General features: G+C 45.3%; 1 protein-coding gene across 3 annotated transcripts in view; it reads left to right on the forward strand.

Moving 5' to 3' along the window:
* Positions 1-22,528, forward strand: part of LOC111953346 (von Willebrand factor D and EGF domain-containing protein) — a 52,920-nt gene that overhangs the window by 15,474 nt on the left and 14,918 nt on the right. For all 3 annotated transcript variants that reach the window (XM_070435477.1, XM_070435479.1, XM_070435478.1), the window contains exons 11-24: positions 1,153-1,311; positions 1,891-2,093; positions 2,363-2,822; positions 2,950-3,228; positions 3,479-3,734; positions 4,854-4,990; positions 6,493-6,657; positions 7,421-7,525; positions 8,653-8,767; positions 10,333-10,598; positions 11,356-11,575; positions 15,778-15,915; positions 17,982-18,206; positions 20,040-20,219. In XM_070435477.1, coding sequence (XP_070291578.1) covers positions 1,153-1,311; positions 1,891-2,093; positions 2,363-2,822; positions 2,950-3,228; positions 3,479-3,734; positions 4,854-4,990; positions 6,493-6,657; positions 7,421-7,525; positions 8,653-8,767; positions 10,333-10,598; positions 11,356-11,575; positions 15,778-15,915; positions 17,982-18,206; positions 20,040-20,219 — 2,908 coding nt within the window. The remainder of the gene's footprint in view (positions 1-1,152; positions 1,312-1,890; positions 2,094-2,362; positions 2,823-2,949; positions 3,229-3,478; positions 3,735-4,853; positions 4,991-6,492; positions 6,658-7,420; positions 7,526-8,652; positions 8,768-10,332; positions 10,599-11,355; positions 11,576-15,777; positions 15,916-17,981; positions 18,207-20,039; positions 20,220-22,528) is intronic.

Consider the following 22,528-nt stretch of genomic DNA (forward strand, 5'->3'; position numbering starts at 1 on the left):
GAAGACCCCGCCACGACCCATCTTCAATGCTCTTACTGAGGAAAGGAGGTTGTTGGCCAAGATCTCGCGATACATGGCCCCATCCATCCTCCCCTCAATACGGTGCAGTTGTCCTGTCCCCTTTGCAGAAAAGCATCCCCAAAGAATGATGTTTCCACCTKCATGCTTCACGGTTGGGATGGTGTTCTTGGGGTTGTACTCATCCTTCTTCTTCCTCCAAACACGGCGAGTGGAGTTTAGAACAAAAAGCTCGATTTTTGTCTCATCAGACCACATGACCTTCTCCCATTCCTCCTCTGGATCATCCAGATGGTCATTGGCAAACTTCAGACGGGCCTGGACATGCGCTGGCTTGAGCAGGGGTACCTTGCGTGCGCTGCAGGATTTTAATCCATGACGGCGTAGTGTGTTACTAATGGTTTTCTTTGAGACTGTAGTCCCAGCTCTCTTCAGGTCATTGACCAGGTCCTGCCGTGTAGTTCTGGGCTGATCCCTCACCTTCCTCGTGATCATTGATGCCCCACGAGGTGAGATCTTGCATGGAGCCCCAGACCGAGGGTGATTGACCGTCATCTTGAACTTCTTCCATTTTCTAATAATTGCGCCAACAGTTGTTGCCTTCTCACCAAGCTGCTTGCCTATTGTCCTGTAGCCCATCCCAGCCTTGTGCAGGTCTACAATTTTAGCCCTGATGTCCTTACACAGCTCTCTGGTCTTGGCCATTGTGGAGGTGTCTTTTATACAGGTAACGAGTTCAAACAGGGGCAGTTAATACAGGTAATGAGTGGAGAACAGGAGGGCTTCTTAAAGAAAAACTAACAGGTCTGTGAGAGCCGGAATTCTTACTGGTTGGTAGGTGATCAAATACTTATGTCATGCAATAAAATGCAAATTAATTACTTAAAAATCATACAATGTGATTTTCTGGATTTTCTGGACCAACTGTGGTCTCTCACAGTTGAAGTGTACCTATGATAAAAAATGACAGACCTCTACATGCTTTGTAAGTAGGAAAACCTGCAAAATCGGCAGTGTATTTAATACTTGTTCTCCCCACTGTATACATATATATATACAGCTTGTAAATACAGTAGAAAACTATAAGGATAACACAATACAGTCAATTACTTATTTTATTTTGTGGTCCTTAAGGTGGTCATGCTGGACATGTGTAACGGTCAGCTTCAGGAGACCAGGCCCCAGCTCTCTCTGAAGAACCTGGGAGGATATAACAGTGGGTCCAGAGGGACCAGCGGCTCCAGTCAGTATCGGATCAAGATCCATGAATCTCACCAGGGAAAGAAAATTACAGTAGGTATTGGTTCATTTAAAGTGACTACTTTTACCAAATAGGTTTATCCATTCAATTGTTGGGAGCATATATCACTTGTGCGACTTTCTTTCTTTTTGTACAGTTTTTTCTCAGGTAGTCAGCACCTCTACAAGCATTTTTGTGTATGCGTCAGCTATTTACTAAAGTCATTAACGCCACTTTTATGGGCTGTTTCCTCCCTCACTGTCTAGACAGGTTTGGGGATGTGTGAGTTTGTGAGCCCACTGAGCCCAATATTGAATGAAACGACTTTTACAAGTCATGGAAAAACACATTTCTGCTCGGGGCAATCTGCAACACTGTACGATTGATGTAATGTAATGTCCAACACTAGGACTCCAGATAGAAAGATTTGGAGTTTGATGTTGTCGTTTGGATGAGTCCCGCTATGTACTACACTGATCCACACAAAAAAACGTTCTATAATATGCAGTTTGCATTAAGATCTGTTAGAATTGGCGTCCGGGTGTAATAAAGGTTAACTCTTACTTTTATAATATACAATAATATATGCCATTTAGCAGACGTTTTTTATCCCTTCTTATGCCTTTTTGTAGTTGATCTTTCCGTCTGGGGCCTTTGTGAGGGCGGACATCAGTGATTGGGGGATGAGCCTGTCAATCAGAGCTCCCAGTGTGGACTACAGCAGTACCACGGGACTCTGTGGGACGTTCGACCGGAACGGTCACAACGACTTCCATGGACCTGATGGCACCACCTATGGGAGCACTGAACAAGAACGCTTTGTGGAGGAATGGAGGTAACTATTAATGATTCTATATAGATCTGAGAGGGGTCCCCTGAGCTTGTAACTGTTCAGTGTACATTCCCCCCCACCCCTTTCCTTTTGGTCATTTAGTTTGTTTTGTTGTTCCGTAACAACCTTGGGTTACCTTTTCTATTTTAGCTGGCATGAGAAAAGAAAGCCTTGTTCAAATCCTGTGTTATCCCCAAGGCTTACTCTAATTCAGAGTCTGATGAGATAGCTCGTTGTCTGATCCGTATCCCTCTGTTTCTTCTTTGTGTCAGGCTAGCCGCGGGGGAGAGCTTATTTGACACCATGCCCCCTGTAATGGAGGTGGAGGAACTACGGCCTTTCTGTCGGTGTCAGGAGGGCTACAGCATGTCTCTGCATTTCACCACGGGCCACACCGGCGATCGCCACTATAACTTTAACCCCTCGTCGCCCCAGCACCAGGCCCAGTGCCAGTCTCACGACAACGTGGATTACACCTCTGTCTTCCCCTGGGTGGACACTACCTCTGAGTACATTAGGAGCTCTGAGCCAGAACAAAGTGACCACCAGGGAGTGTCCATCCTGAACGGGCCAGCTCTGCCTATGGAGATACACAAACAGCCGAGTTCCCAGATGGTGGACTACGGTGGTTTTGGGGACCACGGTGATAAGAGTGAGAGAGAGATTGACAGGGAGCTCAGAAGAGACTTCCTGGTTCCCGTAGACGACAACAGGCCCAAGACAAAGAGACAGGTGCTCATTCTTTGAATCTTTTCTTCTATTTCTGTTTTTCTTGTTGTATAGTGTCCTTGAGTTTATTTGAATGGCCCTTTATTGTTATTATTGTCATTATTGCTATTATTACTATTGTCATTATTAGGCGCTGTACGAGTTCCAGCCCATCTTCACCTCTCAGTCCCTGAGCCAAGCGGACCTGGAGAGCTTAGCCTATTTCTTCCCTGAGGACCACCACCTGTCTGCAGAGCGACCAGTGGCCCAGCCTGTGTGGCCCACCCCGAGTGGGCTTACCTCGGTCAAGGCCCTGGAGGTGTGCCAGCTAGCCCTGGGGAACTCCACGGTGGGGACAGTGTGTAGAGGGCTGCTGGGCCGGAGGCTGGATGAGGCAGTGGACCTGTGCATCCTGGACCTGCAGCTCAAGGTATTTCTGTTTGTGTCTGAAATGACGCTCTATTCCTTATATAGTTCACTACTTTTGACCAGAGCCCACAGGGCTAGGAAATATGGTGTCATTTCGGACACTACCGTTGTTGATTTTGTAACTTGTTAGTATAGGTCTTGGCTAGGTCCCTTTTGTTAAGCCAATTGTATAGTATGCTCATGGATTTCAGTTTCCATTGACTGCAATGTGAGTGCAGTTAACCTTGAACTTCCTGAACTTGATGTTGTAGGATGACCTGGCCTGGGAGGAGGCTCTGGTGCACTACCTGGAGAACGAGTGTGAGAGGAGGCTATTGGAGAACCGGACCCAGAGGGTTCTGGAGCTGGGGGAGTCCAGGGCTGGGATGGAGGGGGTTGAGGGGATCATTGGGACGGTACTCACCGCACTGCGCTGCCCCAACTTCTGCAATGGGAACGGCCAGTGCACTGAGTGGGGTTGTCAATGCTATCCTGGCCACAGCTTCTACGACTGCAGTCTGGCTATCAGTGAGTATTCACTTGCAAACTGCTCAGAGATTGGGCATAATTTTGCGTCAAAACATCTTATCTTAAAATTGGATTTCATCAGCGTATTGGTCATGTTGTTGTTAAGTCTGCAACATTAGACTACTGCACTCTCAAGTTATTTTTAATATTGGATACAGTGAGTAATCCTAATCCACATCCACAAAGGAGTGCTGATTTAGGATCAGGTCCCTATGGTCCATATAATTATAATCTAAAAGACAAAACTGACCCTAGATCAGTACTCCTATTCTGGTAGGAACATAGACCCTGCTTGAGAGATGGGAGATAGTAGGATGCTGTTTATCACCAGGTAGAGGTCCGGGCATCCATCCGTGACCTCTCTCTGTGTGTTGTGTGATTTATAGTAGCTGATCTGGGATCAGGGTCCTAGGGGAATATGGCAGGGCGCGCCAATAAATCCAGCTAATAGCTCGACTGATCACAGGCGAGCATCAAGTCTGCCCCTGGGCCAGAGCACAGATCAAGGAGGGGACATTGAAGGGGAATTGTCTCCTCTTTGCGTTGATTGTTTGTTGTTATGCTGTGGGGATAGCATCTTACCTTATCCAAGCAAATGCCACCGACTTCAAGAGTTGAATATCACTTATGACATTGTTTTCTGTAGAAAGTAGAATCAAACTAGAATCAAAGGAGGCAGACGCACTAGTACTGTACTTTATGCAGACAGAGTCAAAGTGACTCTTTCCAAATGTCAAACTCATTCTGGCAGGTATTATGAAACAGTGTGCTGCTTCATGACACTGTACTTGAACATGACCTCCCAATTCTATGACTTTGTGTCTGGCTGGGGATGTATTTATTGCGACCGTCTCTGTGATTTTACTAACTGTGTTGTAGTCAAGGACAACGTGCCATTTTTGTCACATCGTACGTAATGTATACATGAGGGCCCTTGGATTGGTGAATCTTCCATTTTGGTTTGTCAGCGAGTGGGCTTGTAGTTGCACGAGACTTGCATATTGAGTCTTTCTATTTGGAGCTTCCTCACTTAAACCTATTCCACTCCGTCGTTCCTCAACTCTGACGATCTATCTCTCTTCTCCTCTCCCCTCTCATCCCTTTCTCCTCTACCCCCAGGTCAGCCCGTGGAGCTGACAGACCTGGAGAACAGTGGCCTGTGTGACATCAGAGCGTTCGACTGTCGCAGCGTCCGGGTCTTCGGCCTCGGCTTCATCGACTCTCCCAACCTGGGCTGCCACCTCACACGACTGATGGTGAGAGAAAGAACTCAGACGATCGTCACGGTCATACTAGGACATACCCCAAAGTGTTGCTGTAGTAAACAGAGTGGGGAACACACAAAAAGAAGACAGGGTGCTGAAATCTCTCCAAATCAGTATTATTTTAATTGAAAGAGTTCAGCAAAACTATGGTGCTCTAGATTCCATTTTCCTATCATAGGAGGGGGGCTCATTGCAGTAGGCCTTATAATCATCCCTCAGACAGACTGGTAAACTGCTAGTTTACAACAGGACTCCAATGGCAGCTATGTGAATAGGCAGAAGGTGGTGGGAGAATGGGTCTGTCTAACCAACCCAGTATCACAGATTATTGTGAAATAGACATAAATTGCTTATTGGACTGTATATTTTTTTGGTGTGCAGTTTACGATCACAGATAAAGACAGTAGGTTACTTAAGACAGAAATGGTAGGAGGGAGGTTGGTCAGGGAGGATGGGTTGGCATAAAACGTGAACGTCTTCCAACCCAAAGGTTGTGTGTTCAAATCTGATCACAGATAACTTTGCCATTTTCGCTAATTAGCTACTTTGCAACTACTTTGCATGTTAGCTAACCCTTCCCCTAACCTTAACCCTTTATCCTAACTCCTAAATTTAACCTGTTAACTACTTAGCTAGCATGCTAACTAACCTTAACCCCTAAACCCCCTAACCCTTAACCCCTAGCCTAGCTAACATTAGCCACCTAGCTAGACTACCTAACATTAGCCACAAAAAAATGGAACTTGTGTAATGTACACCAATGCGTTATGAAGAAAGAAAATCATGTAGTACACACGAAATGCGTTGTGATAAATTGTACAATACTCTTTTTTTTGTGTGTGAAAAAACTTTTCCGTGTGCCTGTCACGAATTTCGAATAAGTCATTTGTGTCTATTTCACAATAAGCTGTGTGTCACGATCGTGTGGAAGAGATTCGGACCAAAACGCAGCATGAGGAAAATAAGCCATCTTCTTTTAATAAATGAACGAAGATGAACATGAAACGAAAACACTATACAAACAAACAAAAAACAACAAATGATCGTGAAGCTAAATAACGCAAGTGCACAGACAAGCAACAAACGTTAAACAAGACAACTACCCACAAAAGCCTACTGCCTATGGCTACCTTAAATATGGCTCCCAATCAGAGACAAATGAATGACAGCTGTCTCTGATTGAGACCCAATCTAGGCAGCCATAGACATAACTAGACAACCTAACAATACTCTATCCCATACACATACAACACCCATAGACTAACCAAAACACACACAACATACAATGCCCACCCCAACTCACGCCCTGACCAACTAAACATAATCAAAATAACATAAAAATAGGTCAGGAACGTGACACTGTGATAGGGTGTTGGTCGAACAAACTACTGCTCCACAGGACTGGGAGTCAGTCATGATCAACATTGTAATTACACATTAGACACACAGTATTCACATGCTCTGATGGTGATCTATCTATCTATCTCCTCTAGTACCTGAATGGTGACCGGGTTCCGAGAGAGAAGCAGAGGACCAGAGCTACCTTCCTGAGCTCCAAGGCTTTAGACTGTTCCGTCCCCTCACTGAACAGCATGATGACTATCAACGCTGTGGACTTTATGGTGGATGAGAAACCCTATGCCCGCTGGGAAGTCAAGGTAAAGTTATGTACAGTATTATATAGTTATGTCAATAAAGTTAATTCATTGCATCGTTCATTTTACTAAAGCACATGGAAAGTCACCTCATTTCCTTGCAAGAAACTGTGATTATGGCTCACTTTTTTCAAAGTCAACTTGAAGTCTTCCGCTTTGCCCTATTCTTGACATTCTCCTCGCCTGCTATATAGCCTATATATCATGTTCCAGCATGTCCCTGAGTGGTTTGGGATCGCTGTTTGTTTACTGCCGTATTAGAAGACATTAGCATAAATCTTAATGTAGGAGACAGAGCCGTGGGGCCTCTCTCCTCACCCCCAAGGTTAGCCCAAAGTCAGGTCTGTCTGCTGAAGTGGATTATGTGAGCCTGGGTAAGTGGGCTTAGAAGATGAGCCCAATATTACCTACCTTAGCCCTGGCTCTGCCATTAATCTACAAGGTTTAGGGGAGTTTGAGTCACCCGTCCCTTAGGAGTGTGAGGTATATTTGTATTGGATGCTGTGAAAATGTCCAAGTGTGCAATAGCATGAATTTCAAATCCTATATCAAATTGTTTTAATGTTGTTGTTTTTTACAGTATATGAGCTTCAAACTTCTGAAATCATATTAAATGATTGACTTAGCTAAACCACCAAACCTTTTGACCAATCAAACCAAGCTCAAAACAAGGAAGCCCTCCTATATGAAACGAATGTCTTGAACTGGTTAGCACTAGAGTGGGTTGAGTATTGGTCGGTTACAGTGTTGTTCCTTCCTGTCTCAGGTGACCAATGACGGCTCTCAGTACAGTGAGCCTAAGTTGATAACAATCTACGATGGTGTGTGCCAGGTGTGTGAATCAACCCACTCCGGACTCTGTAAGTTAAAGGTAACTACTATATACCACACAAACACGCGCACACGCGCACACATGCATGCACGACCACACACACACATACGCACACACACACACACACTCCTATTTCCCCTAAAAGACGCAGTGTATCTCCTCAAAAACCATGCAGTATTAGGAAAACTCTTTACCACTCGTATAACGAGAAGTGAAAACCAGGCCGTCTCGTAATGTCTGCAGGGTAGTTGTTGTTGAACATGTTGTCCAACATGTTTCGTGAAGTGTTGTGGTACATCTTTACTCTTGGGTTGACTGTACAGTGGAAACCAAGCTCTGGAATACCATTTGTCTCTAGGATGACTAAAACAGACACTCACAACATCACTTTCAGAGCTCCCTACGTCCAAGGATGTTTGTTCTAAACCACAGATGTTATGAATGTCCTCCCCACACACCATACAGTACGCACGCACGCACGCACGCACGCACGCACGCACGCACGCACGCACGCACGCACACACACACACACAGGGGACTACTGTAGCTGCTCCTGCCAATTATGTTTTAATCAAATTGAGTTACATTGGGAAGAGATGGATTTGTTAGTGTTTGTTTTCTTATCATTTCCTGCTGTGATTTTCTTCTAGGGTCTCCAGAGAGAGGCTCAGACATGTCCTAGTGCAACAAAAAATGAGAAGATCACATTGCATGACACTTTATTTTAAAAATTGTTGCTTCATAAATGTGTGCTAGTTCATATCTGTCACACACTCTTCCTTGAACCTTTTTATTCCTATTTATCATCTCAGTAAATGTAGTAACAGTGAATGTCTGTCTGTCTGTCTGTCTGTCTGTCTGTCTGTCTGTCTGTCTGCTGTCTGTCCTGTCTGTGCTGTCTCTGTCTGTCTGTCTGTCTGTCTGTCTGTCTGTCTGTCTGTCTGTCTGTCTGTCTGTCTGTCTGTCTGTCTGTCTGTCTGTCTGTCTCTGTCTATCGTCTGTCTGTCTCTGTCTTCTTCTTCTCTCCTCTTACCACCTTTTCTCTCCTTATCAGCGAGCTATTCTCTCGTCTCTCTCACCTTCCTCTCTCTCTCTCTCTCTCTCTCTCTTTCACCTTTCTCTCTCTCTCTCACCTTTCTCTCTCTCTCCCTCTCTGTCTCTGTCAGGAGAGGACATGCAATATAGATGGAATGTGTTTTGCTAAAGGAGACTCCAATCCTGCCAGCCCCTGCCTCCTCTGTAATCCAAACACATCCAAATTCACATGGTCCGTAAATGAAGGTAAATCAAATCCGTCAATTGGAAATGACTGCTGAATATTGTGGAACAAAATATGCTTGAAAAGTCTCAAACTACACACTGATACAACAGACTGCAAACAGCTATGGTAATCGTGATCGGCATGTAAGGTTTGAAAAAGGATCAACATGTTGTCAATCGGAGAATATCAATTGCATATCCTTGATTCCTTGCGTCCTCTCTCCTCCTTTTCAAAAACCATTCGATGAGAAGGTCAGATGTCCCTCCCCTCTGACCTCCTCATCCAATGGGTTTTGCGAAGGAGGCGAGGAGAGAGGACGCGAAGGATCAAAGAAATGCAATTCAAATTCTCGGCAAAGACTAAAGTGGTCGGTGACCGTCTTGAGGAATTGAGAGAAGGAAACGATAGATAGCGGTGCTCTTGCCACGGTCATTCATTTTCACTTGGAGGGGGGGCTGTCACACTGGTATAGAGAGGAGAGACAATCTCTCCTCCCCCGCCCCCCCCCCCACCCTCTCTTTCTACCCCTCCTCAGGTATATTTAGTCTGCCTGCCGGCTTGCAGCACACCCGCCGGCCCAGGGCTACAGATGCTTCCTATATCTTCGCGCTGCATGGTTCACTTCATTAACACCGTCTAATAGGGATTAATAACAGACAGTCAGACAAGATTGATCATGATTGGCACAGGGTACATTTGATGGAGTGGAGAACTTTGGAGTTTTATGACTTTCATGACTCAGATGACATGATTCTCTTTTAGTTGAGTTATAGGTCAGGAAGTTTCATTTATGGGCTTTGAACAGATTTCCTTTTGAAGGTTATATTGTTGGATTATACTTGCAAACACACCCATGCACAAACACACACACACACACACACACACAAGAACACACACACAAATGAGAAAATAGTCTCTTAGTAGGCCTTGAACAGGCCCTGCCTTTCTCTCTTCTCAGGGGCTGTGTGTTTCTGAAGCAGTCTGTCCCTGTGTTACTGTCTATGTCATTAGGTCTCAGCTCTGAGGAAGATGCCTGGTCCCATTAGCTGTGTCATCAGTCTCTGTCCCAGTGTTAGATCAAAGGAGAGCAGGCCATCTGCAGGGGCTCTGTTTCTGTACCTGTCAGGACCTGTCTAACAGCACTCTGCAACAGAGGAGCCTGTCTTCGCATGTCTCTGTGTCCCTGTAGAGAGACTGTACGCCTCCTTCTCCCTCCCACCCTTCACCCCCTCCCTCTTCCTCTCCTCTCCCTCCCGCCATCCCAACCCTCTCTCTCCCTCTATTTCTCTCCCTTTCTCCTTCCCTCCCTCCATCCCACCCCTCATACTAACATGTTGTGACAGCCTTTTGGGGCTTCACAGTGTCTGTGACGCTCTCTGTAGTAGACTACAGTACACCAGTTCCCCCTCAATTTCCCTGTGTGCTCGGAACTACCCTCTCAAACAGCTGGAGTACAATAATGAATACTGTCTGTCAACCACAATGGATAAAAAGAGAATACTTTTTACTGTTTTATCTTTTGTCTGTACCTATCTATCTATCTTTCTCTCTGTCTCTCTCTCTCTCCCTCTCCCCCTACCCCCAGTCAACCAGCCCCCCAACCTGCACCAGCCTCAGGGGGGCCTCAGCACCTTCGCGGGGGAGAACTTTGTGTTCCAGTTCACGGCGGCGGACCCCGAGGGCTCGGCGCTCCTCTTCCTCCTTGAGCAGGGCCCTCCCGACGCCAGCCTCTCCCCCGCCGGCCTCCTCATCTGGAAAGTCCATCCAGTGGAGACACAGGGGAAGTCTCGGCAGAGCTTCGAGTTCACGCTGTCCGACGAGTGCAATGCCCAGAGCAGCTACACCGTCGAGGTGAGAGAAGGGGGGGGGGGGGTTGAGGGAGGGAGTGTCTTGTAAACAGTTTATTCCTACCTCCCTCATTCCCCCCCTCCCTTGCTGGGTGGTGCGCCACGGTTTAGCCCCCAAAGCCTGAAAACAGACCTCAGTCAACATATGCATTCATCACGGATGTGTTTCTCTCCACACCATAGCTCAGCACGTGCTTATCCTCTGTTGACGTGATGTCTGTCAGCTTAGAGCTGGAGAGGACACTGGTTACCATGGGATGCGTGTGACAACAAGTTGACAACCCAGGGTTTTGTCATTCCCAGGTTCATGCCCATAGTTGGTGATAAAACAGTTTACCCCAAGGCTGTGAGACAACTACAGTGTCTGCACCTTACCCTGTGAGCCCAGGTCTGGCTTGGCACGGACAGCAATAAAGAAGACGTTGATATGATGCTGATAATCACCCTCAACTCCCATGGTATAAAACAGTAATACAAGGATCTCTTTCCGTGATTATAAGAGAGCTGGAAGCAGATGGTTGTTTTCTGTCTGAGTGTATTGTTGAGTCAGAGTGGGTATTCATCTCTTTATTAGCAGTGAGAAGAGTTGAGGATCTAGGGAAAGTGAAAATAGCCAGACGCTGTGATTAAGCAGACCATATGAAGCGATTCTGTTCTTATAACAGGCTGAATATGATGACATTTAATTGGCTATGGTGAAAGCTATGTATGTGACAGCTGTTTGTCTGTCCTTCCGTCTATCCGCCCATCTGTCTCCTCAGGTGGCTGTGAAACCGTGTGGGTGTTTGAACGGCGGGACGTGCGTCACCAACGTGGCCTTCCCGGCGGGCAGCGGAGAATACCTGTGTGCGTGTCCCCAGGGGATAGGAGGGGTCCTGTGTCAGGAGGACTTTGACGCGTGTCTTTCGGCTCCGTGCGGCGCCGGGGTGTGTGTTGACACCGTCGATGGCTTCCTCTGTGAATGCCCTGCAGGCCTGAGAGGTAAGGCGACAGGAACACACGCGCACGTGCACACACACAAAGACAGAGAAACCCAGAACTGTGTATTGACACTGTCAGAGATCTGATATGTTTCCCCCTCCCCATTCACCACAAGCAACAACAAAGAGCCCAGAGTCTTAGTGGTGTTTGCAATGTATTCATAACCCCTGCTGAAAACACAGATCTGTGCTGCCGTGCGTTAACAAACAGCGGCAGGCTAGTTCCAAACATCCTGATCACTCCCTCTAGGCTGTGTGTGTAACTAGTGTTGAAAGGTCAGGGGTGAGGTGAAGTGGGGGTCGGGAGTAGCTAAGAGCTGAAAACAGTGACGTGCGTTGAGGTCTGGCGGCGTGTAGGCACTTTCTATTGAGCCCCCCTGGTCTCCGTCACTCACTCACACATGCACACACACTCATAAAGCGGATTTTTGCTACGGTGTTTATCGGTATGACACGATCACAAAGATAACCATCAAACAACCACAACCATCCATCAAACAACATCGGGTAGGCGGCTTAACCCTTGGTCACACGTTCACAGGCCCTAATAGGTTGTGCCCCTCTCAACTACTGCCCTGCACAAACAGGCGACTTTCAGCACCACGGACAGCAACCCAAATGCCAGCGAAAAGGCCTACGTGTGACAGCGCTACAAACGCAACATGCCTAGTCGTAAGCACTACCGATTGAGAGATATATATTATGTCCTCACACAATAGACATGCAATGTAATAATAGTAGATGGCACTACTGTAAATAAACACTTGCACTTGTAAACGAAGTCCATCCGTCTGTACTTCTGGGCAAAGTCATCAGTGACTGAACTGTAACACTCGTCCCAGTTGGCCCTCGGTATTAAAAGTCGGTTTCGGTGCAATGGAGATGACAGCAATGGGCTTAAGACGTTGGTGGCACCCGTGGGGGAACTGGGTTTGTATCCCGCAGGTTGCACTCGCTCTCATCTGAACATTGATATTGTCCATTATGTTACAGTAGATTAGCCCCCTCTCTACTCTGATCGACTGTTTACTCTGAGTTTTCGCATTCTGCCAGGCCCAGTTCATTGCAACTCTGCTTGAATCGCTCATAGAAACGATCAACGTTTTGTCGCTGCCCCTTCCAGTGCTTTCGTTGTGATTCTGATACTGGTAAAGCAGAAACCCATATCCATCACTTTGTTCTGCAGAACACGGAAGAAACAATTTTACATAGAAAATTCATAGACTATGAGTAAAAAGCGAACAATTTGGCGGTCTCTAAATGGGTTGCTAACTGTTTAATAGTGCCACATAGTGGCCCCTGGGCCTGTTTGATGAGCTGGCGCTCTCATCGTTGGCACGAAATGCCCACTCCTACCGAGGTAGCATGACGTCGCATTATTTAACTAGGTCTTTCGAAAATCTCTCGGTTCTTTTTTTTGTGCATCCTGAACATCTCCGTTGTTCATTGATTGCCAAATCTTTTAAGAACTATCTGGCTTTGGATATGAGACACAGATTTCTCACGCTTGTTGAGTGCTATATGCAAGTTGTTCAAGTCGCAGTAACCGGCTCTTGTCTACACGCTGTCGCTGGCGAAGAAGCAGGCAGGGGAAGCAGTGGAGTCGGCTGTTAGCAGCGCAGCCACAGAGTCAGTCTTTCCGTTGACACCACTCATATTGAAATGATTGTGTTATTTTCTGTTGGTCGTCCATCCCTTATCACCCGCTGTTTCGCTCGAAAAGGCAACTTTGAAAACTGTTTCAGATGCAATAACGTTAGCCATCCTGATCAGCTTACTTTATCTAGCTGTAAAACGAACGTAGGACAGCCGGGAGCTTTTTTCACGCCATTATGCATGGGAATTTATTATTTGAGTGCAGTGAAGATGAATGGGACATATTGACACTTGAAAGGCAGCGTAGCTCTCTGCCTGCCTTTTGGCGTCCGTTAGCTGGCAGTTGTCACTATAGGGGGTGCTGTTTCAACTTTGTAAAATATCGTCCCCAAATTAAACTGCCTCGTACTCAATTCTTGCTCGTACAATATGCATATTATTATTACTATTGGATAGAAAACACTCTCTAGTTTCTAAAACCGTTTGAATTATATCTGTGAGTTAAACAGAACTCGAGTTGGGGCAATTTTCCTGTGAGGAAGTGAGAAGTCTGAAATCATGCAGGCTGTTCTGAGGTCGGTTTATTAATTTGCCTGTCTTCTATTGGTTGAGATGCACTGCATACGCCTTCCCCTGGATGTCAGCAAATAGTGAGAATTTGAATGGAGTTGCTAGGCAGATCTGAGGCCTTATAAATAGGCTCGGAACGTGATGTCCTCTCTTTCCTTCGTTCGCCATGACGCAAGGCAGACCTCAGGATGGCGTTCTAGAAAGCTCCCGTTATAGCCCTTAGATATATCCGGCTCTGATTTTATTCGATATAGGTGTTAGAAACATCATAACGTAGTTATTTTAAACCGAGTTATTTCAGTTTATGTGAGTATATTGCGATTTTCGAAATTTTCTTTGTGCTGCGCAATAGTGAGTTGMGCACGTCTTCGCCACATGGCTAATGTTTACAGCTAATTCCAAAGTTGAAGGCGACAATCTACAACCGAGCAACGATTCTTTTGGACAAAGGACAACTTGCCCAAGATTCTGATGGAAAGCCTCATTCAAAAAGTAAGAGAACTATTATGATGTTAATTCGTTGTTCTGTGGAAAATTTTTAAATGATTATTCCTCCATTCATTTTGGTGGGGTCTCGCTATAACGCACCTGTATGTCGAGTAACGTTAATTTAAAAATCTAACACAGCGGTTGCATTAAGAACTAATGTATCTTTCATTTGCTGTCCAACCTGTATTTTTTTGTCAAGTTTATGATTATTTATTGATTAGATTAGGTGCCTCTCAAGATGGCGCGGACAGATTGCCTGAAATGTTGCTATAATCACATTGTATAACCACGATTTGTGCTGCTAAATATGCACATTTTCGAACAAAACCTATATGCATTGTGTAATATGATGTTACAGGACTGTCATCTGATGAAGTATATCAAGGTTAGTCAAAAATTATATATCTTTTGCTGGATTGTTACGATCGCTAACCTTTCTGCTGGTAAATTGCTTGTGTTTCTGGCTATTGTGTAAGCTATATAATGCTTATTTTGTGTTTTCGCTGTAAAACACTTAAAAAATCAGAAATATTGGCTGGATTCACAAGATGTTGGGCTTTCATTTGCTGTATGCTGCTGTATTCTTCAGAAATGTTTTATGATGAGTATTTAGGGTATTTGACGTTGGTCTCTGTAATTATTCTGGCTGCTTCAGCGCTATTTCAGATTGCAGCTGCAATGTAGAACTGTGATTTATACCTGAAATATGCACATTTTTCTAACAAAACATATGCTATACAATAAATATGTTATCAGACTGTCATCTGATGAAGTTGTTTCTTGGTTAGTGACTATTTATATCTTTATTTGGTCGAATTAGTGATGGCTACCTATGCAGGAAAAAAATGGTGGGAAAAAAAAGTTGTGTCTTTTGCTACGGTGGTTAGCTAATAGAAATACATATTGTGTCTTCCCTGTAAAACATCGGAAAAAATAAAAAATCGGAAATGATGGCTGGATTCACAAGATCTGTATCTTTCATTTGGTGTCTTGGACTTGTGATTTCATGAACATTTTATTATATGATATCCCTGTAGCTTTAGGCTAGGCTATGCTAGTCTGCTTTTCTGATGGGGGGATCCCGGATCCGGGTTTGTGACTCGTTAGAGGATAAGGTAGAAACATGCATGCACAAATCATGTCAGTGCCTTGCTTTGAGTTCGGAGTTTGGCCTACTTGTGTATTTTGTAGCAGATCACCGCAAGTTTGGAAAGTGCTAGTTCAGAAATCGATTTTATCATGCAGAGAAAAAATGAAGATAACAAAATTATTATTGATAAAATGTATATTTATTTATTTTTCATTGCAGTTCTTTTTTCATTCATTGTGCCTACCCTGACCGCACGTCACTGGCTGAAAATACATGAACTCTCTGTTGTTGTATTGGGCTTCCTTGGCTCTATGTCTCTATGTCTGTGAGCTTGGCTCAGACCTTGTTTTTCTGCCTTTGTGGGTATTAGAGCTACCTGTTGTAGTAATGGACTTTGGCTCTCTGGCTTTGTGTTGTCTGTTGTAATAATGTCTGTCTGTCTCTGGGACTCTGTGTAGGCGCTACCTGTCAGGAAGATGTGAATGAGTGTGAGAGGACACCCTGCTTGCCTGGAGTCCAGTGCTTCAACAGCTTCGGCTCCTACAGGTGTGGAGGCTGTCCCCACGGCATGCTGAGAGATGGGACCACCTGCACAAGTAGGCATGGTCGATCAATCAAATGTATTTATCAACACTTTTTACATCAACAGGTCGGCATGGTCAATCAAATCACGAGTGCTACTACACTACTGTATCAATTAGCCAATTCACTCCCATAGAAACAGACTGTGGGCCTTGTTTATCAATGTAGAAAAGGGATTGATTTGATATGAATATAAGGAATGTTACAAAGACATTCCAGAGGTACTTGCAACTTTCTCCCACCTGTAATATGGAAGTGGATGGAAATGTAAAGCTGTATGCACCTGTAACTGTGGGAAGACCAGACAGTCACTATTATCTTTGACAAGACAAACAGAAACAATATGACATTCCAGCTCAGCATTCCACAATTCCCATATCTGGATATCATTACTCACACAATAATGGGAATAATTGCCAGTGCGCTTTGAACCGCTCACATGATTACCAACAGGGATGCATGTCCAATGGAAACCAGAGGGCAGGTGATGGCTCGCCCCTTCTCTCCCTCCTCCCCCTTCCACCCCATAAATCATTTTTGGGTGTGTTTTCATTTCTTCATTTTTGGGGGAGGTATCGGGGTTGAGCTGAGTTAATTGGTGAAGCACTTCTTCCCTGAGGGAGAGCAGAGCAGAGTGTATCCTGACACCTGGCCCCAGGCTCAGAGTGCTGCCACAACACCTCAGGTGTGACAGCTAACTGACAAAGGCCATTAGAGGTGAAGTGTGGGAACCTGGAAGGGTGCAGAGGAGGGAGGGCTGGGAGGAAGGCGCATGGCAGAATACAGTGATGAGGTAAGGGGCCTGGCTAGCAGCAGGGAGATGGAAGAGGAGCATGACCTGGTGGAATACAGAGTGATCTATCGCCTGGGCCACAGAGCTGAGGTGAGGCAAGGTGATGTAAGGTGAGGTGAGGTCTTGGGCCTGGGTGAGAAGGGAGCACAGAGCATGGCCTGGTTGAATACAGAGTGATCAACAGTACTGCCTGAGCCTAAAGCTGAGGTGAGGAGATGTGAGGGGGGAGAGTATGGAAGGAGCATGGCCTAGTTGAATACAGAGTGATCTACCGCCTGGCTGCAGGGCGAGGGGAACAGGGCGAGGGGAACAGGGCTAAGGAGAGCAGGGGCGAGGGGAACAGGGCTAGGGGAACAGGGCTAAGGGGAACAGGGCTAAGGGGAGCCCGGGCGAGGGGAACAGGGCTAAGGGGAGCAGGGCTAGGGGAACAGGGCGAGGGGAACATGGTTAAGGGGAGCAGGGGCGAGGGGAACAGGGCTAAGGGGAGCAGGGGCGAAGCTGGGGAACCATCCATAAGACACACATACAAATGTACCTAGAGGAAAATCAAATTTTCATTCAGCAGACGTTTGTTTCTGTAGTCCACGGTAAACCACTTGAATTCTGCAGGAGTGCAGGCACGCACGTACGCACACGCATTTGCACACGCGCACACCCACACACACACACTTAGTCACCATTTTGCTACCGAAAAGCCATGCCATGTTTCCACCAACATCCCTCTTTTCTTTTCCAAGCATCTTAGCCTTTCTCTCTCCCTGATCTTTTTTCTCCCTCTGAGCGATGAGTTTCGACTGAGTGGTCCTCTGCTTTGTTTATTATAGTGCCACGCTGCCTCGGCAGGAGTTACACTGCCAGGTTTATTTCACTTGCCATCGCTCCGCTCTGCCGTCATCAATCACACAGTCTCTCTATCTCTCTCCTCCTGCTCTGCTCTTCTTTCTCTTTTTAAAACAGTTTTTTTTTACACAAATCTGCTGCTCGCAGATCTATTGTGGAGCTGTGATTTCTAGCGTTGTAGGTGTGGGATGAAAAGTGTTGTAAAAAACAAAAAAAAACAAAAGAGCTGATAAACTGTGGACCAACATTCTTGAATAGAGTGTGAGAAGTTTCTATGAAATGTTGAATAAAAACAGTATTGGTTGTGTGACAGCATAAGACAAAATGTTTGGCGCTGAACCTGACGTGTCCTCTATCTATCTCTCCCAGCATCATAAAAGCACTGAGGTGTTACGAAGCCCACCTCTTACTCTCTCCATGTGTCCACATCTGTCTCTAACACAACAGCAGCTGTACGGTCAATCACCACTGTCCCTACCACCACCACCACCACTACCACCACCACCTCTAAGCCCTCACCCAACAACAGACCAGACCAACACAATCCACCCAGGATGGACACTGGCAGATCTGGAATCCCACCGACCAATCAGCCTGGATTTCCAGAGACCAACAGGGCACCTGTCAAAGCCCCAGCTGTACATACACCGTCTAAGAATGGACAAAAAACTGGCAAGTACCCCGAGTGTACCAAACATTAGGAACACCTTCCTAATATTGAGTTGCACTCCCCCCTCCCCTTTTGCCCACAGAACAGTCTCAATTCGTCGGGACATGTACATGGACTCTACAAGGTGTCGAAAGCGTTCCACAGGGATGCTGGCCCATGTCGACTCCAATGCTTCCGACATTTGTCAAGTTGGCTGGAAGTTCTTTTGGGGTGGTGGACCTTTCTTGATACACACGGGAAACTGTTGAGCGTGAGAAATCCAGCAGCATTGCAGTTCTTGACACAAACCGGTGCGCCTGGCACCTACTACCATACCCCGTATTCCCCAAAAGACCCTGACTGATACTCTTCAGATCGCCTACAAAAGGCTGTTTAACACCAGGGCTCGTATAACAGCCAATCAGGGGTGTCACATTACTCCGCGACTGAGTACCTCATTGGCATTGGCAGCTACAGCCAGCCCAGTTAGCGGCCTTGCAAAATTGCCTGTCATCATCATCACACTAAAGGGCTGGAGATGGGATTGAAAGGCACACAGCGAAATATGTCATCTCCTGTCGACCCCGTCGTTCCGATAAAACCACCCATCGTCTGAGTGGATTCTGCTGCCCTAGTCAAAAATGAGACAAAATTCACAGGCGATAAGCCTTAATATGTGGAGTCATAACGCTGATAAATCACTTCTTAATAAAAGACAGATGGTCCATTCTTTTTCCTATTTTGTCACCGTGAAGATGGAACGCTTTATTAGACTGAGAGGGAGAGGAAACGCTGTGTGGCACGCAAATAGGGAAAAAGAGAAGGGTTGCCAGTGTCACGTTTCAAAGCTTCTAACTGCACTGCGATGACAGTCATTCGGTCTCAGTCTGCTCTCTTCCATAGATCCGTCACAGAATAGAGATATGCTGAGAAATGTGCAATACCAACATAATACAGCATAGTCTAGACATAATACACTTTTGATGATGTGGCGGATGATGTGGTGCCTGTGCAAGGTGCGAAACAAAGGACAAGGACGAAGTTATGGGTCAAACTTGACAGAATCCATCTAAAAGTGCCAATGATACCAGCAGTTTTAGTTCTAAAGTACATAGCTTTGTTTAAGACTAATAGGGCGATTGGAATTTTCATCACTCTTCTTTGTGGGTGGGGGTGAGAGGGGAGCCCAGGAGGGGAGTGAAGGCCTATGGGTAGAGGGAAGCTGATGCAGCTGGATTGGGGGTGAAGGCAGGTCTGGAGGTGAAGACAGGGGACACAGTCGGGGTCTCACACACACACATCTCTCTCGCTCACTCCAAGGGGTTTCTGACCTTGATAGCGTATCAATCAATTACTCCGAGACTTTCATCCTGAAGCACCGTAATGAGCCTCTTGCCGTCAAAACACAAAGTGCCAACTAAGACTTTCTCCACGGCCCTAATTTCAGTTATAAAGTACCTTTATATAATTGGTCTTCCCAGACTTTGCATTTTAATCAAAGACATTTGAGCAATTAGCAACTGTAGCAGCTTTGGATTTAACTGCGTGTTCTGCCACATAAAATTTGTCAGGCAGTGTTGAATATATCACCCCGGTAGGCAACTGTACGTCAGTGATATTTGTGAGCTGTTTACATCTATGGGGCTGTACTTATTTGATTTATGACTAATCGTGAAATATGCAAACGAAGACAGCATGGTGTGGCCGATGCAGAGGCATTGGCAGCTGATTACAGCATCCCATCTGAGCATAAACAAAGGGGGAACATCGCTGTTCGTGTGAAGGCTAGGGGGAAGGGAATGAATTGATATATATGTACATGTCCTGGGGCTGAAAACAGTGATTATGTGTTCCAGGCTTAAGGCTATCATCCCATGCAGGGAACAACAACAATGTGACAGGTACGTGTGCCAGCCGACCGTGCTTCCTGGGGGTCCAGTGCATCGACCGACGTCCACCCTACACGGGCTATGTCTGCGGGCGCTGCCCACCGCCCCTCAATGGCAACGGACGCACCTGCACCAAAACCGCTCGAGGTAAGACTTCGGCTTGAAGTGTTACACCACCTCCCTGGCCATAGTTACTAGCCTGGTCCCAGATCTGTTTGTGCTGTATAGCCAACACCTGTTGTTGCCTATGCCAAGGACCATAGGAATCGGCAAGACAAAAACAGATCTGGCACCAGGCTATCTAAATACGTTAGTACTTTAAAAAATATGTCAATAAAAAGTACGTGCACCACACATTGACTTTTTAGTATTTATTCTACTGTCACTGTTGGAAAACTATTTGAAAACAATCTGATGTAGTGTGAATGGTCCTCAAGTGCCTTTGTGCCTTTTACATCCCTATTAGCCCTGGTCTCAGGGCAATCGTAAGATTTGGTATGTAAACATGTTTCCTCCATTTAGTGTTGTATATTTAATTATATTACGTTACATTATGAATGGAATAGCGGTTGTACAATATCGTACGATTTAGGGGACGTATAGCGTCAAATGTTTTACCCGTATAGCGTCAAATGTTTTACCCGGTCGTACAATAGCAAACGAATTGGATGAGTTAACATACATCTTGAAGAACGTATAGTAGTATACGTCTTTTTCTGAGACCAGGTTGCTTGTTGCATCCTAACAACCAAGGAGAATTACTTAATTTGTATTAACCCATCCCGCCCTTCAGAGGACACAAAAATATATTTTTGTTTTTACAGCTTTTTTGTTACATGTGCATACATTTTACATGTCACACTTTACATATACATATTTACGTTGTTGGTTAGGAGAACAAACGACAAAGGTTAGGGTAATTTATGTAAAATGTGAACACAAACAGGTTAGGAGAACTAAGGTTAGGAAAAGAGTTAGGGGAAGGGTTAGCTAAAATGCTACAGTTGTCCCCGACACGACTCAAACACGCAACCTTTGGATTGCTAGATGGTCGCGGAATATGCCCACCCATCCTTCCCCACCAACATCCCTACCTTAGTTTCTGTCTAAGGTAACTAGACCAGGGATCATCAACTATATTAGGCTGCAGGACAAAAAAATTTGAGCGGATGGTCGGGGGGCCAGAACGTAGACTGCAAATTGATCACAAGAAGTCCGAACAGATATTTAATTTCAAGCCTTGCTTATATTTTGTTTACGATTACTTGTCTCTCTATTATGCGTGGGAATACTTGGGAACATATTTCTTAAATTATAATCACTTGGAGCTGATTTCCTGATGTTTTTACAGTCTATTATGTCCAGCAATAAAAATATAAATTAAATTCAACTTTATAATTTTTTTCTCAGAAAACTTGGGAGGCCAAATAAAAACCCCACTGGCCAAACTCGGGTCGCCAATAGAGGAACCCTGAACTAGACCATTAGAACATATCATACGTCTTGGAGGTCCATAAAAATACATACAGTATGCTTCATATGGCTCTGAGGCCAAGCTGCCCTATCAATAAGCTCAATATGCTAATCATCATCACTTTTTTTGTAGATCAGTGAAATGTGGAAAGCTTTGCACTCTATCTTCTCCTCTCAGCTTAGTTCTGTTTTATATCCTCCGTATTTGTCCCTTCCTTCTTTGGGACTCTCTGTCCCTATGTGTCTACTGTCCACGTCAACAGCAGGCACTTCCAGATGATAAATTAATGTCAGTGGAATATGCTTTTCTTGTGCATTCGTCATTCATGAGGATGTGAAAAATGTAAACAGATTTGTTTAGAGTGAGAGTTAAAGTATTTCCCATCATTAGTCAGTCCTACTATTGAGTGGCTAGGACCCATGCCGTGTTGTTTGGAAGAGCACAGACTAGTTTACAGTGTTTCGAATATTTTTGGGCAATGTTTATGTATTTTGTTTCTTTACCCTGCCAGTGTGATGGCATTTTTCTTAATTGTACTAGATAAATCATTTTAGTGCATCTCCTAATTTGTGCAGCCCCCGTTCTAAATCACATACTGTAAGTGTTTAATACCCAACCCTGTTGTTTTCTACACAGTCAGTTCCCTTTCAGTCCAGCCGTGTGTGTGTGTGTGTGTGTGTGTGTGTGTGTGTGTGTGTGTGTGTGTGTGTGTGTGTGTGTGTGTGTGTGTGTTGTGTGGTGTGTGTGTGTTGTGTTGGTGTGGTGTGTGTGTGTGTGTGTGTGGTGTGTGTGTGTGTGTGGTGTGTGTGTGGTTTATAATTCCCTCACTGTGTATCAGACTCCTCTATGAAGTGATTTGGGCATCTTTTGTGAGGTTTCAATACAGGTGATGTTTCCAGTCAGTCTCAGTAGGGGACAATAAATCAATGAAGAGTTGGGTGGCGTCTCTCAATATGTCATTAAAGCTGGTGTCGGTTAATAT

Source organism: Salvelinus sp. IW2-2015, linkage group LG27, assembly GCF_002910315.2.
Source record: "Salvelinus sp. IW2-2015 linkage group LG27, ASM291031v2, whole genome shotgun sequence".
Classification (NCBI taxonomy): domain Eukaryota; kingdom Metazoa; phylum Chordata; class Actinopteri; order Salmoniformes; family Salmonidae; genus Salvelinus; species Salvelinus sp. IW2-2015.